General features: G+C 38.1%; 1 protein-coding gene across 1 annotated transcript; it reads left to right on the top strand.

The window, feature by feature from the left end:
* The first annotated feature begins 644 nt into the window (after nucleotides 1–644).
* Nucleotides 645–16,824, top strand: LOC140171321 (uncharacterized). Its single transcript, XM_072194557.1, has 10 exons — nucleotides 645–1,143; nucleotides 5,339–5,860; nucleotides 6,764–6,925; nucleotides 7,157–7,625; nucleotides 8,092–8,348; nucleotides 9,884–10,154; nucleotides 12,732–12,815; nucleotides 14,393–14,548; nucleotides 15,150–15,209; nucleotides 15,962–16,824. Exons 2-10 carry the CDS (start codon nucleotides 5,402–5,404, stop codon nucleotides 16,636–16,638), a joined length of 2,595 nt encoding a protein of 864 aa, XP_072050658.1. The 5' UTR covers nucleotides 645–1,143; nucleotides 5,339–5,401; the 3' UTR covers nucleotides 16,639–16,824.
* Nucleotides 16,825–18,593: the final 1,769 nt, after the last annotated feature.

Here is an 18,593-nt window from a genome sequence, read left to right as displayed (position 1 = left end):
ATTTGTATAATGACAACAGAACTTTGATCTGTTCTGCAACCTTTGGTCCTATTTTGAATACAAAAAAACCGTATACAAATAAATAATACTGTTCATTTATAGTTTATGGAATACTATAATATGCACATTAATCATGCATATTCATAGTGTTGTGGATAAAAAAATAAATATTTTGGCAACTTGAAATCTCATTCAGACCTACTACGTAGGCCTACTGAGCTCTGGACATCTGGATTCTAAGGCCTACATAGGCCTAATTACATGAGGCCTACATAGGCTTAAAACAATTTTAGTTTTCACACTGCTGCGCAAGCGACGAAGTATAAAAAAAAATTAGAACTGTCAAATTAATTATCATGGTTCCGGGGAAAGGCCTTTCATCAGCGTTTGCAATACAGAGCGAGCAGTGTGGGCGTAACTAGGTTTGTGGCGCCCAGGGCTAACGGCACATAGTAAAGGCGCCCTCCCGATTTTTGAAACAAACGGAGTGCGCGAAAATTTGCACAAGTAGGGCCTACCACTTATTAATGTTGGTTAAATTGGATATCGGTCTCAATTCTTTCAAATGATTTTGGGCTGAAAAATTTTCATCGCTTGGACGGGCGCAGAATCGATGCTGAATTGGTAAATTCTACCTAAAGGGCAGCACCCAGGGCAGGTTCCCCCCTTGCCACTTGTTGCCCTGGCCCCTGAGAGAGCGAGCAATATCGACACCTCGGAGCTCCCGACTTCGACTGACCCTTATACGCTACCGTACATTCCATATACAGAGCTATTTTTAGGACACGGGGTAATGGGGATTCCCCTATGTAGGGTTGAGCAAATTGATGTAGACTTACACGCGTTACATACCACTGTTTTATTGACGTGGTATTGCACAGCACGAGCGTTGTGATAATCATAGTGCCCATACCTAATTGGCACTTGCTCAGTTGTGGAAAGTCCCTCATTGAAGAAATGCACGTTCGTCTCAGCGGTCTCAGGTTCGGCCCGCCCGTCCGGCCAAACTCCTAATTAGCCTTTGTATTAGAGCTTATTAGGGGGTCACGGTCTCAGAGGCCCAACTTGAGTTGCCGGATAATCATGCCGCGGATCATCCTGTCACGCTTTAACGGCCCCTGACTCCCCTACCGTGAACCAGGGGTAAGTACGCACCGCTTTCAATTTTTAAAATCACATTTAGAATATTTATTAGGTTAGGCATTGTATTGCTTGCAAATTCAATGTTTGAAAGTTTAAATTTAAATTAGTTTATTTTTTCGTGGATAGGCATAGGCCTGGCCTCCGGGGAGGGGCATGATACATTTTTATTGTGAATTTTGAGGGGTGGGTCTTTGAGAGGTGGGTCTTTGGGAGTTGGCAGTATACCGGTAAAAAGGGGTCTTTTGGAGTTGCGAACATTCAAAACTAAGGGTCTTTCGTATGAAGAATGACCTAATTAGTAGGCATGTCCACTAAAAATTGAAGTACTTTTAAATTGATTCAGACCTAACTTATTGGCTGGGAATTGATGAAAGAAACATTTTGGCGTTTAAATAATCTTAATCGGACGTTTCATTCCAGAGATATGGCCTTTCGAGTGTCACGGTTTTATATAGGGCTGCTAGATCATGTTAAAAAGTTAAAGTCCAAAAAGGAATACTAACAGAAAGTGCAACTTTATGGTACTTTTTCTTAATGTATTTATTAACTTGCATTATCTGGAACATTATATTTGCTTATAACAACATGAAAATAAGATCATCCTGAAAATTTAATCGATTTTGTTGACATACAACAAAAAATATAAGACCTCAAAACCCATGGTTTGTTTGGTGAAACCTCAAGCATGATCATACTCATTCATAGATGGCCGCCATGGAAAATATCTCCATAGAGGAGATGAACAATAAGTGCATTATTTCAAATGAATAGCGGTAGTCTTATATAATTACTACACCCTGCCCAATTTTGTGCCTATTTTTGCATTTTTCTCAAAATGATAGCGCATTAGGGACAAGTAAGATATTTATATTATAGGGCAAGGACTACAACTACTGTACTGAAAATTCAGCAACTCAAAGCAAGTAGTTATTGATTTATTGATCAAATATTGGTTTTCCCTCATTTTTGACTGTAACTCCACAACTGTTGTCTTTGCTGAAATAAAATTTCCAGTGCAGTAGTTGTAGTCCTTGCCCCTATAATATACATATCTTACTTGACCCCAATGCGCTATCATTTTTGAGAAAAATGCAAAAATACGCACAAAATTGGGCAGGTGTAGTACCCCCTTAAACATTGTTCAATCTTTTAAGGTCAGCACATTTTATCTTCAAAAATTATTATATTTCATCACCTTTGCTTTGGAAGGAGGTGGGACAGTTGTTCCTTGACAATTAAACTGCATATAGGGGTGGTAATTAGGTTGATTCTAGGCTTCTTTGTTTGATGATATCCAGGAGGGGGTTCTTTGTCAAATTTGTGGGTGGGGTGCATGGGGTCAGTGCTACCAATATAGTCATTACAACATGTTTTATAGTGTAGGCCTATTCTGCTCAAGTTCCAGCAATATAACTTTTCAGTCAAAAATTTTGTTATACTTTGTTGAAATGATGAAATAATATTAGTAACAGCTGTCTGGAAGGTTTTTTGTCCATTTTAAGCCCAAATTGATGAAGTAAAATAAAGAAAACCCACTTACTTGGCCACTTATCTGTGAAACTATATTTTCAATTTAATGGCATAATTATGACATCAATATTATTCAAAATTGCTATGATAGCATCCTACAAACACAACAAATGCAGCTGATTCCAACTAAAGTGTGTTGATTGAGACTTGTGTAAACAGTACAAATACTTATACCAAAAAGTCATATTTGACAAAAAATTGACCAAATTCATTGAAAAAGATCATGTATTAACAAAAATTGCACCAGGAAAGTTGAGAAAGATTGCTAGTATTATAAAAAGTGCATTGGTCTAATCAGGAAAGTTGAAAAAGAAGGAGGACGTTCACTTTGAATTGAATTGAACTGAATTCTCAATCTAATGCACTAGGCAAAAAAAAATGTTGAGTTACCCTCTGTGACCAACAGAAAAAGTTATCTAGGGCATTTTATATTTGTTATTCACTCATTTTATTTTAATTAAAAGCACATTTGATTAAAAACAAGAAGTATACTTCCATTTAAAATCACTCCAAAAATGCACAGTGTTTTACCGTATGTTCAACATTACTAGCCTTATCAAAATGTAGGAAGCGCCCCTCCCCCCAAAAAAACCTGCCAACCCTCAAAATTTTTGTCTTGGAAGTTGGAAGGACAACCAAACAATTTATTATTTTTTGCCTAATGTAGAGAAATGGCAGATAATCATTCAGGCATGATAACTGTAGATACCTGTCTACAGATAAGACCTTTACAATTCAAATGTATTGTTTGTATTGAAATATCAAAGGTCATGATCTGGCAACCAACTACAGGAAAAGTGGAAATTTTCGTGCTACATTTATTTTTGTGCTTTTCGCGTTCCAAGCTGCTACTGCAAAAATAACAACGCACGAATATATTCCTTTTTTGTTAGGTCAATATGTGGAAACTTAGGATTGTGAATTTAAAAACAAGGAAACAGTTCAAAATAGGCAAAGCGCGATTAATTAATTGTGTGAAAATTTCAACTTTTAAAGTTTTGTCTAGATGCATTTATTCAAAAATATACTTCTAGTGCCCGTTTCTATTCATCGTTATGTATTCTTCTCCCGTGCATTATTTTCATGAACTACTTGGCGTGCAGGTTTATATAAACCTGCACGCTAAACAATACATTATCTAAAACCCGCACGCTAAACAATAGATTTTAGATAATAATACGTGCATGCTCAAATACTAGAAATACTACTTTCACATTACTATATAACTTATATAACTATGTTCGATATATATACCACCAAAAAAATACGAATATACATTCTGTGGTGTTAAAATAATTATAGGGTATGGTATTTGTTCATGCGCACTTTGTAAATCATAGGTTACAAACTGTTCTATTTTGCAACTATCATTGCCATAAATTATGATTAATGAACTCAAATAAATCAAACATCAAATGAGAATAATCGAGCTTCTATTAATTAAAAGGGCTAAAAACAGGTGGACCATAATTATACAAGATGACACCATTACAAAATATTCAGCATTTTACAAATGAATTACATGTAGGCCTATATCTAAGATAACATAAACACGCCTGGGAAACACACACTAGCGTGTAATATCATGATCATGCTTTATAATACAGAACAAATTGAAAAATTCCACTGTCGTGTGTTTTAACAATATTAGTAGATTTTAAATTTAAATTGTAGAACTATAAAGTCCAGTTGATATTGATATATAAGTTTATTCTCTCATCTCCATTCACCGTAGTACTACATGTAGTTGGACGTCAAAATCAATTGTTTCCAGGTCAACTGCTTCAGTGCTCTCTGTGTTCGGAACCACGATATTAAATGATCACAACATAAAGTCAATTGGTTACAAACCAGGCGTGAATAAGTTACTAAAGTATGCCGTATGGCGCAATCGATACCATTGATAGCTAACTTATACAGTGATTGATTTTCTTGACCAGTTACTAGTAAATGCTACCTGGTCAATGACCTGACGGTGTTTTTAAAATTTAAGATATTTTACCTAATATTCAAACTAATATAATGAATGCAGCAATTAATATTGCCTATTGTTTTAATACACTCAAAGTATATGACGGATAATGTACTCGTGCAAATGCATTCGTCAAGATAATCGCACTTGGCATGGAGTTATTGCATTTAGCTCTCGAGCCTATCGGCTCTCGAGCTAAATGCAATAACTCCACGGCGCGTGCGATTATCTTGACTAATGCATTGCACTCAGTTCATTATCCTTATCTTAAAGGGTCAATTTTGGCTGTAATTATGAGCCCTGGTGGGAGGGTAAAATTGGGGGAGCAAGAAATTTTTGGCGAGCCAAGGGGGGGGGTGGCAAGCAATTTTTGCCAGCCGAGAGTGGGGGAGCAAGCATTTTTTGGAGGGGAGGCTCATAATTATTGCACAGCCCCTAATTCTCCCAGCAAACAAAATGTTTTCAAAAATTGTTATAAATGTTGTTATATTTTCTTAAAAACGTAACTCAAGAACCACAGCACCTATAAAAGTATATCTGTGATATTTTAATTATTCTACATGCTCGCTATTAATTGAGCAATGCAGTTTTTACCGAAGCTCACTACCATTCGTAAGATGCTGTGAACTACCAAATCACAACAGTTTAAAATAATTAATAACCTTAATACAATCTCCTTTCTCTATTTTACAGGTTTTTTGATTGGTTTTGATTAGCAACATCACCGTTAAATACAGGTAATATACCAAACCAAACATGGATGATGCATCAAAGAACTGGTACCGCATCACCATGATGCTCCCACTCATCTGCCAATACCTGGCCCCATTTGTGGACGAAAGAGTAAAATGGTTCCATAATAAACTGGTCAAAGAACACGGCAAAAAAACCTGTCAGAAGAACTGCCGACCATCTGGGAACTGGTGGAAGTGGAACCATTGTTGTACAATTTGTAGTAAATGGAAGACCTCCCTGGAGCAAAAGTATTATGACCTCAATCCTACAGGAAGGGCAAAACCAGCATGGAGTAATTCAGATCCAACATTGTGGCAGTCAGATCCATGGGAGGTGGCTAAGGTGTACATGAAACATGGACAGAGGGCTGGAAAGAAGATCAGAAGTGTAGATGAGTTGGACCCCTCATCCATGCTTAATCTGATGTTACACTGCAAGGTCTTTGGTTCCAACCATGAGTGGAAGAGCTTAGTATTTCAGGTAATTTTTTTATCCAGTGGCATAGCGACAGGGTGGGGTGGGGGTTAGAGGGGGGCACATGCCCTGGGCGCCACCCTTAGGGGGATTCAGCATCGCTTCTGCGCCCCTTCCTAGTAATAAAAGTCAAAAATTCTGTGCGTTTTGCGCACATTTCAGCACAAATCATTTGAACGATTTTTTTAAGACCAGGGTGAGGGTGCGGGCGGGGTGCAAAAGTATACAAAAAGTCCCAAAATTTAAGATTTTACGTTTTTTCTGTCAAAAAAGGTCCACATTTTTGGGGAAAAGTCCACTTTTCACAGAATTGCCCACCCCCCTTGGAAAATAAAGTCCACTTTTTCAAAAGCAGCAACCCCCCCAAAAAATCCTGCGTACGGGCCTGGTCATGATAGCCAATACTCTCTCACTGTGTTTCAGTGTCCAATCACATATATTGTGGGGAGGGGCATGAGGGGGAAAATGCCCCCAGTCAGAACCCTTGCCCCCCTGTCTCCCCAGTAAAAACCCAAAATGACAAAAATTTCACCTTTTTGTGGTAATTTTGCTCAAAATTGGTTGATTTCCCCCCTGAAATTCACTTTGCCCCTCAATGCCCCCCGGAAAAAAAATCCTGGCGCCGCTACTGCCTAAGCTGAATTTATACTCAATCCCTTTTGCATAAAAGCAAATTATGTGCATGCTCAGTGTGCAAAATTGGTGGCATTTATTACACATTGAGCATGCATGTAATTTGCTTGTCTGCAAAAGCAATAATTATTATAAATTCAGCTTTATGCCCTGCTAGGAAGAAGCATATAAAGTTTTTAAAATCTTGTTTTTATTGTTCTTGATATTTTGTAACAAAAAATGATAATGTTTGAGTATTATTTATGTTAAATTATGCCTGTGTTTAATTATTTTCAGGTCCTTGATATCCGCAACAAAGTTTTCCATGAACCCTCACAAAAGTTACCCAACGGCCAGTTTGATCAGATGCAGAAAACACTGATACGGTTTCTGGATGTTGGATACCATAATTTTGTGGACATGCCTGAGAAAGTTGACATCTGTCAGAAGATTCAGGAGGTAATGAACGACAATGTATTGCCCTTCTAGATGTAAACTTGCATGTTATAAACAGAATTTTTCAGTGGGGTAGGAGAGAAGGGGATGCACTGCAGGACTATCCAAATATAGACCTATATAACCGTACCGGATATAAAAATGGTTAAATTTGTTTTTGTATTTGCTGGGAAGATGGATTTGTTTTATTACAAACTCATTTTCATATCTGTGCATGTTTTCTTATTTGTAAAGCTAAAAACCACCACAATCATAGTATCTGATGACCAATGGCTGAAAGAGGACCAAAATTGGAAGCAGATGTTGGAGATTGTTGACAAAAAGCTCAAAGACCAGAAAGAAGAGCAGGACAAAATACTTCAAGATCATGAGAATAAATGGGAACAACATGAAGAAATGCTCCATGACATCAAAGTCACACAGCAAGGTCTTATTCATCAATTGAGTCTACAGCCACGTGATATACACATTCCAGGCAACCAACAACACTTCACCAGTACCAGCTATCATCCAATTCCATGTCAGCAAACATGGACTGATCGTACAGAAAGATATCCAAGATCCATGATTGCAAGGGGTACCTCAACTCAGTCTTCAACCACACAGCAACACGAGGAGAGCCACTTTGGAGATGGAGCTACTTCTGCTGAAGATGACCGCAGACCTGGGAGTCTACGGTCAGATGATCATGCTAACCTAAGAGGTAAGAGGTGACAACATGTTTAACAAAGACTTTTATTTAAAAGTGCCCCACTGACAAAAGTATGAAAGAGAGAAGTGTCCCTCTGACACAAAATGAAAGTCAGGAAGGTAAGGGAAAAGAAAAGGGGCAAGGAGCTTGTTTTCCATCGAAATTCACCCCAAACTAAGATCATGGGCCAAATAGTGTAAAATACCAATCTCCAAATAAACACCTTTTTTGAAGCTCGAAGACTTAAAATGTATTGTCTCTCTCTAAAAAGAAGGTATTTGTACACATATCACACCTATATAACAGGGTCAAAATGATGCAACCGGGAATTTGTTTTTCATCTTTGCGCCTGAAATTTTTATACCCCCTCCCCCTGGACCAAGAAAGCGGGCTACACCCCTGACTTGGTGTCATGCAGATAAATGATAGTCTAGTATAATAAGTGTCTATTATTTGTTGTTTTTGTCTTTCATTTTAGGTTATAGACACTACACCCCAGCTGCTCTCTTCCATGCACTTGAAAATGTGTATTCATCTCAAAATGAGGCAGAACAACATCTTACAGAAAACTGCCGCAGGGCTGGTTTTAAAATCCACGGCCATACCCCAAAAGATGGAAACTGCTGTTTCCACGCTGTTTCTGATCAGCTCACTCTTTTGGGACTTCCACATCAAACAGCAGCAGAGCTTAGAGATAAGGCGGTATCATACCTCAGAAGACATCCACAAATTCAGGTGAGCCTGAGGCTAATATCCTGTTTACACTTGTTAGCAATAAGCCACAATTGATACGACTCCTCTTTTACATCTACATCTACATAAACATGATAAATAAAGTTTGCATGAAAGCAATATCTAGTTGAGGTGATCAAAGGCGCCAGTTGAAAACAACATGGCTATACAAAAATGAGGAAAAAACAACCTGAAATTACATATTATTAATACAATTCTTGAAGCAGTCAGCTGATTTGGCAATATACACGGAAGGAGGTAGAGCGTTCCCGCCTATGATTGTCCGGGGAAGAAACTATATTTGTAGGTGTTTATGTGAGGTTTCATAACTCTAAACCTTTGGGGATGGTATTGATGAGCTTTAACTGTCTGTGTTTGAACATATTCAGGAATGGGTATTGCAATTTCACCATATTGAATTTTATACATTGTTGTTAATCTATGTTGTCTTCTTCGCTGCTCAAGGGAAGGCCACTCCAGATTTTGAAGGATATTAGTATCAGTACCAAGTATAGTGTAGACATGTACTTTAAGTTATTGGGTGAAGCGGAGTTATGTTATGAGAATCCAGGGGGGTACTCAATACAAATGACCATACGGAGACGTGCTGCAAACATGGGTAGCATTTTCGACCTTTTGGTATATCATAATGACCCCTTTTTCTAGGCCAATTTTGGTATATGGATGGGTCCTTTTTTTTTCAAAATGTTCTCAATTTTTTTTTGGAAAATAGCCTAGTTTTGCCTCGCTGTCACCAAAGTTTTTGAAATTTCCTCAAAATTTTGAATTTTGGTATATCAATGGGTCCATATTTCTTCAAAAATTGGTGTGTCCACTTTCAAATTCTCAGCAGCACACCCCTACCCAAACCAAATTTGAGAACCCCCAGATGGGAAACAATTTGGCAAAGTTTCATACCAGGTGAAACCAAAGGCTGAGCCTAGTATGGCACCGAGCTGAACCCAGGGTGTTTTCCATACCATATTAGGTCATAATAATTTTATTTTGTAAAGCGCAGTGTTAGTGCACTATGCACAGGCACAATGCCTAGATGTTAATCAACAAGCCTCGGCACACATTACAGGTTGTCGATGACCACTACAGCCCCATCATTCCACAAACCATTGAACATGCAATAACACAGGGACTTGCAGCTAGGAAGTGCACACCCTAGACATTCCACAATTGATCATCGCAGCCAGTATCAGCTCCCCAAGTTTCGTACGGGCTACAACGAGACAATTAGCAGTAAGTTCCGTGTCCAATGGAATTTCAAGATAACTCAATTGTTACATGAGAGCGTACTAACTACCGACTGCAAGGGTTTGAACCCACAACCTCTCGCACCATAGTCGAACGCCTTATTATAGATTGAGCTACCTTGACTGCTCATATTGACTCTCCATATCAACTTCAGCCTATACAAATTGTAAAGTAAGATCACTGTTTGTCACTTGCTATAGTTTCAGAATCAATGGTATTGCTATACAGCATGTGACACATTGATTTTGACGATATTGCTTATTATTACCTTGCAGGGTCCTGATGGTGTCATTGATTTCCGATCTTACGTTCCATCTGATTGGACAAGCTACCTTGTGTCTATGTCCAAGGATGGAAAATGGGCTGATGCTGTGATCCTCGTAGCAATGGCTCGTATGCTAGAAAGAGACATCATGGTAGTGACAAGCTCTCGTAGTAGCACAGATGATGAAGCTTATCTGCAGTGGATAGTTGGGGATGTGCAGTATAAGGGTGTAACTCCTATTAGACTTGGACATGTGTGTGAGGTGCACTATGTAAGCCTAGGTAGGTTTAGATTGGTATGGGCGTAAATCTCTGTTGTATAATCCCCAGTTCAAAATCCAGTCCATCCAAACCAGAGCAAGCACCCACCTTCAAAAAGTGGTAGAGTCACTGTGTTGTGCACACATTATATATATTTATTGCTTCAGGTTTGGATGAGGTCCCTGGTTTCAATCCCCACTGGTGGCAACTTGCTGGGGTATACTCTGCAGCTCATAATAGACGGAACTCATAACATCGTGGATTGATGTAATCCTTTGTACGCACAGTGGGTGAGCACCAGGGACAGACTTAGGTTTCAGTTTTCTACTGGTCCTCCGGGCCATTGAAATGGCAGATCTAGTGGCCCTGCAATAAATTTACTGGTCCAGCTTTTTCAATATGTTCTACTGCAAAAAAAAAAAAAAAAAAAACCTACTTTTTTCCTTGGTGTTTTTTGGGAGGGGGGGGTGGAAATCTATATATCAATTTTAATCATTTGCCATAAAATGTGTATTATATCACGAATTTAAAAAAATCAAAATTATATGATATCAGAAGGACATTCCTCGTTTTCAAAATGCAATTTGATATGTCTGATGTGCTCTCAGGTCCCACAAAAAATATGTGGAAACGTCGCTATCCAAGCCCTTAAAGTCAAGCAAACCTTAACATTTGTTTTGTACTGAATGTACTCAATGTAGAGAGTGTAGTACCGTATTCATTCCAATAAGTGCCCATGCCCCAATAAGCGCCCACCTAGGGTATTTTCAATTTGCTAAAGGATATACCATTAATGTTGAAGTGACAGAGAGACATCAATACAGTGAAATAGCTGGAGGGCTATATAATCCTGTGTAAACTTGCAATACATTTTCTGCATCAGAAAAGCTATTAAAACATCTCAGAGCCCTTTATAACATATATGTAAAATTGTTTCTAATAAAATAAACGCCCCTTACGAAAAAATTACGGAAACCAGGTATAAAATAAGCGCCCACCCAAAATGACTTTGTTAAGCGCCCTGGGCGCTTATTGGAATGAATACGGTAGTCACTAAGACGAGTTCAGTCAGTCCTGTCCAGTGGCGTAACTACATGTAGGGTTGGTAGTGCCTGGGGCAAGAAACAAAATTGGCTAAGGATACATAATGGGTAATGCTCCCCCATTCTTGAAACAATTGCACGCAAATTGGACAAATAAGGCCTATACACTATTTAATTTTGGTTACTACAGATGTTGAATATCGGTCTTAAAATGTTCCTTCAATTCATTTTGTGCTGAAATGTGCGTGAAGCGCACGAAAATTTTGACTTTCATCGCTTGGAGGGGTGCAGAATCGATGCTGAATTGGTCAATTTGGTGCCCCCCCCCCTAAGGGTGGCGCCCGGGGCATGTTGCCCCCCCCCCCCTGTCCCCGTAGATACGCCACTGGTCCTGCTTTTTTAGTTCCAAAAGTTCACAAAGGTTCAAATATGCGGTATTTGTGGTATCGCTATCATCATCAGAGAGAGCACGAAAGAGCTTGGAAGTAGTAGGCTACGTAGGCCTACTATCGCCGTAAAAAGCGGCCGTATATTTCCAACTTGCTAGCAATGCAAGAATAAGAATATAAATATACGACAAATAAAGATATAAATTACAGGTGACAGGCGGAGCAGAAACTGTGTAAATAATGTCCATGACGGATTATATCTTGTCTCATATATGTGTTGGCTCAAAATCTAGTGGCCCGCCGGGCCAGCGTTGTTGGAAGTTTACTGGCCCGATGCAAAATCCACTGGCCCCGGGCCACCGGGCCACTGCTTAAATCCGTCCCTGGTGAGCACCTATGTGAAGTGTGCTGCGTAATATGTGATTGACGCCCGCTTTTGTGAATTTACGCAGGCATAAGTTGGGACTTTATTGACTTGAGTCTTGCACAGTAATAAAAAACCAAATAATTCTCACCTATTACGAGCTGATCATAGTATAGGTTAAATTCAACCTTCCATTTATCTCCATGGTACAGGGAATGAACGGCGGCCAGGGATCGATGTAGAAAGTGATTTCTTCCTCAGCAACAAGATTTTTCTATTTCCTTCTTCTTCCTATCATTTCCTCCTGGGAGTGGTGCTCCGCCCCCCCTTTTTTTTGCATCCTTGAATGAACCATGAGAGAAGTCCATCCTTTGGAAGGGATATTAAGCCACTTCATCACCACTGTGTCACACTCTCCCACTGTGCTGTGTTTCAACTTAAAATATGTTGTAACCATACCGTGGAAACTTGGCATGTTGCCCAAGGGGGTCGACGCTAAGTCAGGTACCGCGTGAGCAAACTCAATAAAAGCGCAAATAGCGCAGGCGTACATAATAAAAGAAACTTCGCGATGTCGCCAGGTCTGAACGCTGTACCGGCGTCAGCTGAATTCGAGTACGCTTAGAGGGCATAGGCATGGAAAATTCCAATCTGTGTATTAATAATCTAAGGTTGTAACAACTGACAGCTTTTATATCCAGGGTATTAGACATCAATCAAGATATTTGAACCAAGATTGTATCCAAATATCCAATTTTTGCATCATAATTTGAATTTTGTTGTTTCATTGATTCCCATACAGAGCCTGTATCATGTAATTCACCAAGTGTAGTCGACAGTGAGCTGAAAATGCATAGCCAAAATCAAGATCATCGCAAATTTCAAGGTAAAAATTTCTCATAAATTTGGTCATAATTATCATATATTACGACAGGAGTAGCCATGTGACAAGTTTCATCTGATTCTCTGGACATAGCATTCATCACGATCATGAATGAAAGGAAGTTTGAAAATAAATGTGCATGACTGATTAAGTATTTTTACTGCATGTGGTCACCAAGTTTGTTTATACCATCTAAAGGAAATATATTTTGGGCCTAAAATTTAACTTTTGATTGGGTTATAAGAAAACTGAGAATAAGATTTGTGTAACCCAGGAATTATGAAAACTTTTGGGCCTCATTATTACTAATAAGATTGTTGGTCTAAAGTATTATATAAAAGTATATATAATTAGAAAAGCAAAAATGTGACAAATCCAACTGTGATGTCATATAATGTAAAAATGCTCAGTTTTGGAGAAAATTATAAACAGTATGATTTTGATCCATCTTTTTGGACAACATACATGACATAAGAAAACCACCAAAATTATTCGTAAAATTAGTATTCTTACTAATCTTCAAAAACTAGATATGAAGATCTAAGAAGCTAGGAATGCAAGTTGTATATTTTGTTTAATTTTGACCGTCTTCACCAAAAATGGTTGAAATGGACATTGGTATTTGGTCAAAATTATAAGAAAATAAAAAAAAATAAAAAAATACCAGACCTTTTTATGTCTATAGTAAAAAAAACCTCAAATTTTGGGTCAAAAGTCCTTAAAGTCCTTCTAAAGTCCTCCAAAATAGTTCTGAGTCTGGTCTTGATTCCTCCAGCCCTGCTGTTAGACCAACAATTTAGCAGATCACTGGATTAGGGTTCAGGTTAACACCCTGCACAAAAGAGTTAGACCGGGTCTAAAGTTAGATCTAAGTGGAATTTAGTCTCAGGAGAAAGGACATTTTCCTTTACATTTGCTTAAGTTATTTTGTATTAATTTTGAACTTTGCATTACAATCTTTAGAATTTGCTAGCAACTATTGGAAGGAAATAATAGTAAAGGACCATTCCTGATGGAACTAAATTCCACTTAGACCAGGTCTAACTTTAGACCCGGTCTAACTCTTTTGTGCATACGGACCAAGGTTCTGATTGGCTATTTGGTCCACTGGTAGTGACACTTCAACTTCAATAGTCTCTATAATCTACAGGGCTCTTGATTGGAGCATAACTGGGAGACAGGCTGTCCTTACTGAAAAAGTATTTTCAGGTGAAATTGGGTGGAAAACATATAATGTCTGTTTAATCAACCCTTTGTCTTTTACTAGCTTTTTACCTTTTAACAGGGACATAATTCTCCATTACCAGGCTTTTGCCCTCTTAGGATGACCATGCTGGTTATACTTAATTTTTGAAATCAACTTACCTATTGAACCAGTTGCTGCTGTTATGAGCCAGAAACATTTCAAGTGGTCCACTTTGGCCAAATTCCAATTTCTACAAAAATTGTACGACAAACACAAAACAATGGCATTAAACTTAATTTTCCCACAAGACACCCATGTTGCTGCACTTGCCGAATCAGAAACCAATGTATTATGTAACATTTTTTAACTCATTTTTGACTTGCCCTGTTTCCAGAACATTCAAGATTGCCATATAACAGTGAAGCTGGAAGATTAAGGAGTATTCCTTCACAAGCACTAAGTGGCTTAAGACAAAAGGGATCACATGATTCTATCAGGCCACTGTATACAGGAGGAGGCTACATGGGAGGCCAGAGTCAATTTCCAACAGGTAATTAATCCAAACTATAAATACTTTCCACCCTTTGTACGCAGGAAAAATTTGCTGCGATTCATTTTCAAGCTTGAATCGATATCCATAAATTTATTTGAGTCAGAGGGTGCTTCCAACAAATTTATGTCGTCTTCAGGGGTTTGATGATTATTAAGTGGACACTCATGAAAAACACAAATTAATTTGCCTAAGTCTGTTTATAGCAAAAGATGTAACTGATAGTGAAATTGAATTTGACTGCTTGGATATAGCGACTTAATCGTAATCGAATAGCGACTGTACCTGTTGACACTATGTGTCACACTGAATTTGATTGAACGAACTGAATTCGATTGCGAGTAAGTCAATTTCAAATTTTAACTTTTTGCGGCTAGCATAATCTGGGTCCTAGTTGTCACAATTTGGGCATTAATAATTGTTCAAGGCTAACACCAATTCTGAGAAATATGATCGATTGAGGATGTAATCTTCACAGATTTTAAAGAGATTTTGGGAATTTCTCAACTCTCTTTTTATGCCACTGTCCTTCAAATCAAGAGGTACAAGAAGTGAAAGTTAAAATCATTATTCATGAAAGTTCTACTTTTTGTACCAACAGGGCAAGATGAGACACCTGCTGAGTCCATACTGCTCCACAATACAATAACTGGCTATTGTGGTAAGTAAATATTACAAACAACCATGTAGGCCTTGGCCTATGTTTTCATTGTTTATGGTTTTGATTGGTTTTTTTTTTTGGGGGGGGGTAGAGCAAAATACAAGAAGATGAGTCTAATTCTGGAAACGACATGGGCCCAGGCATCGGTACATGTGTGTGACGATGTTTGTTTCAGCCCTCACAGACATGTTAGTTTTCTCTTGTGGAAATTACTTGAGGTAGCTTAAAATACATGTACAGGTTATAAAAAAAAAATTAAAAAAATACAATTTAGAAAAAAAGTATTAGGCAAACATGTCAATTATTGATTGTATTGAGTTTTACTTGGTCGCCAAGTAATTTGTTAAGCTACTACATAAGCTTTGTTTCAATAACATTGCTGGTCTACAAGTGAAGAACTGGAGTATGGCCAATTGTGTAAAGCAGTCCTAAAACAGCTTGGGCCACTTTTGTGTGTAGCAAAAGTGACTGAATTGAGATGAATTATGAATCATCTGGTTGGTGCTCTTAAGATGGGTAATTTTAAACAATGTGGCATTCATTTTTAAATTTGAAAGAAATGTCAATTATGTGAAAAAAATATTTCAAAAACCTTTGTTTTTGTTCTGAGATCTTTGACAATATGCAAGGGAGTTCATTTTACGCAGTACAGACTTGATATGTGGATAAAAGTGAGCACAGCAAAATTATTTTCATTATAATCATACTTTTGTAGCTTGACAGTTTTACATTATAAATCATTTTTCTTTCAGATCGAACACCAAAGTATAAAAAGAGGATACTACTTCTCTATCTGGATGATGATGATAAACATGTCAACACTGTGTACTGCCTACGCGAAGTCCTCAAGCAGAAATGTTGCTGCAATCCTGTCATCATGCTGGATGATCATCCTCCCCACATCCCTTTCTCCCCATGGTTTGAAAATGAGAAGAAACAAGCAGATAAGATAATCATCATATTCTCTAAAAAGGCACGGGTATATCCAGATGTCTTGTTAAAGAAAAGAGAGCATGCTCCTGTGGACAAATTTTGGCTTGCTTTTAAGTCATGTGCGGCTGATTTTGACAGGAATTCCACAGATAAATTCTTAATTGCATATTTTGATTATTCCTCCCGTGGGGATGTTATATCAACAATGGATCATGGAGCAGTGTATGAACTGCCTCGCCAGTTAGATAAGTTGATGTTTCAAATCCATGGCATTAATCCTAGTGGTCCAAGGCACAATTATAAAGCTCCCGAGTTGGATCTTGACCATCATGCTACAAATGATGCAAGCAGTATGAACCTGTCTTTAGCTATTAGAGAGTCCAGAAGTTTACTGAGGATGGAACGTGCAAATTCACAAGAATTTGATACGCAATTTACCACCTTGCAACATCAGCCTCATGACCCTGCAATGGCAACTGTTTTTGCTCAACCCTAAACTGGTTCATACTGATAATGGGCTAATCCAGTTGAAATCCACACTACCCCTGTGGAAGATTTAGCTAAAATCTGGAAGTAATAAACTGGTTAATTATGTTAGCCAAATCCAATAAATATTACTCACGGAACTGAGCTTTCGCCATCTTGGCTGATGGCTTGATCACAGATGAACTGGTCCACTGCTGTTTCCCGCGCAACTCGGTTGCTATAGGCGCATCCTCGTTACCGGAAGTGATGTTGATTTAAGCAGTGGGTCATATACATGATCTAGAAATGCGCACCCTTGTTCGGTTGAGTGAGTTCTTGCCCTTTTTCTGATTTGGATGGCCTCCTGACTCTTCTTGAGAAGGCGTTTGAGTCTCTATCCAGTAATTTGACCCCCTCCCAGTCGATGACGTGATTTTCTTGTGCACGTGGTCGGTTATTCTTGTGACTGTTCGTGGTAGAGAGCTTACTTAGCTGGACTTGTGTTGTTCAAGGTGAGTCAGAGGCCATCCTGCTAGCTCAAGAAAAAGGGCAAGAACTCACTCAACCGCGACGAGGGGTGCATTTTCTAGATCATGTATATGACCCACTGCTTAAATCAACATCACTTCCGGTAACCAGGATGCGCACTATAGCAACCAAGTTTTCAAGGAAAAGCAGTGGACCAGTTCATCTGTGATCGCCATCAGCCAAGATGGCGAAAAGCTCAGTTCCGTGAGTAATTTTTATTGATTTGGCTAACATAATTAACCAGCTTATGATCTCAACAATCCTACCAAATGAATCTCTTTGCTAAAATCTGGAAGATTTAGCTAAAATCTTCTACAGATGGAGTGTAAATTTTGAATAGAATAGACAATTGAGTAACTTCCATTTGAAATATTCACTCCAGTTGTGGAAGATATAAGTAAAGCCATAACACAGGGGGAGTACGAGTTTCAAAATGATTAACCCTGACCAATTACATCTGAAAAACATACTCCCCCTGTGAAAGATATTTCCAAAATCAAGGATAGTGTGGATTTCAACTGGAATAGTCCAATTCAAACCCCAGGGGATTACCGGGGGTGGTACTCAGTACAAATGACCATGTTTTATAGGGATGTGCTGCAAACATGGGTAGCATTTTCGACCTTTTGGTATATCAATGACCCCTTTTCGCCAGCCCATTCGGGCTGGTACCTGTTTCAGGTTTGGGGTCAGTTTACTCAAGAGATTATATTTTAGTGGTATTGGAATGATTTTTTTTTTACTTTTTGTGGTTAAATTTTTTTAAATATTTTAATTGATTTGTTAGGAAAAGTAAGTATGTTTTGCCGTTTCAACGAGCTAAAAACAGTGAGTATTACCAAAGTTATGTTTGAACTAATTAATTATGACTTTAAAAGTTTAAAGGCCTAAATGTAACAATAATAGTTAATATATATAGCATCATATGGTCAGCAGAAGAAAATCTGACATCACCTATGATGTCATATCAGTGTCCTTGACCGGGGTCCTTACTCCTTGACCACTGAACAGCGTGATATCATGTTGATAACAGATCTATAGAATCAAAATCTTCATCATATCCCGGATCATATCACAGATTCTCAACAATCTGTGATCATATGGACCATATTGATGTGAAAGTAGTTATCTATCATATCCTGTGTCGTTTTATGGATAAAAATGACTCAAAATGTTATTGATGAAATGGTTGCTATCATAAACATCAGTTTTGTCTTTTCAACGGAAAAATCCGATGCAAAATAAAGTTTTTAGGGCCTAGCTATAATATGGGCATAATTTATGCATATAGTATTGAACAATGTACCCATTTGACATGCACTTATAAATAAATAAATTGTCTTACTTTATTAATTTAATAACTTCTTTATTATAAATAAAATGACACATAACTATTTGATTCATAAAATTACATTCAACAAAATGATTGAAGAGAAAACACACAAGGCACTAGGCAGA

This window comes from Amphiura filiformis, chromosome 15 (genome assembly GCF_039555335.1).
Source record: "Amphiura filiformis chromosome 15, Afil_fr2py, whole genome shotgun sequence".
In the NCBI taxonomy this organism is placed as follows: Eukaryota; Metazoa; Echinodermata; class Ophiuroidea; order Amphilepidida; family Amphiuridae; genus Amphiura; species Amphiura filiformis.
This window is presented reverse-complemented; position numbering and strand designations above follow the sequence as displayed.

Coding starts and splice junctions, on each gene's coding strand:
- LOC140171321 (XM_072194557.1), top strand. CDS start 5,402: ATGGATGATGCATCAAAGAACTGGTACCGCATCACCATGATGCTCCCA. Junction 7,626..8,091: donor TGATCATGCTAACCTAAGAG/GTAAGAGGTGAC, acceptor CTTTCATTTTAG/GTTATAGACACTACACCCCA. Junction 15,210..15,961: donor TACAATAACTGGCTATTGTG/GTAAGTAAATAT, acceptor TTTTTCTTTCAG/ATCGAACACCAAAGTATAAA.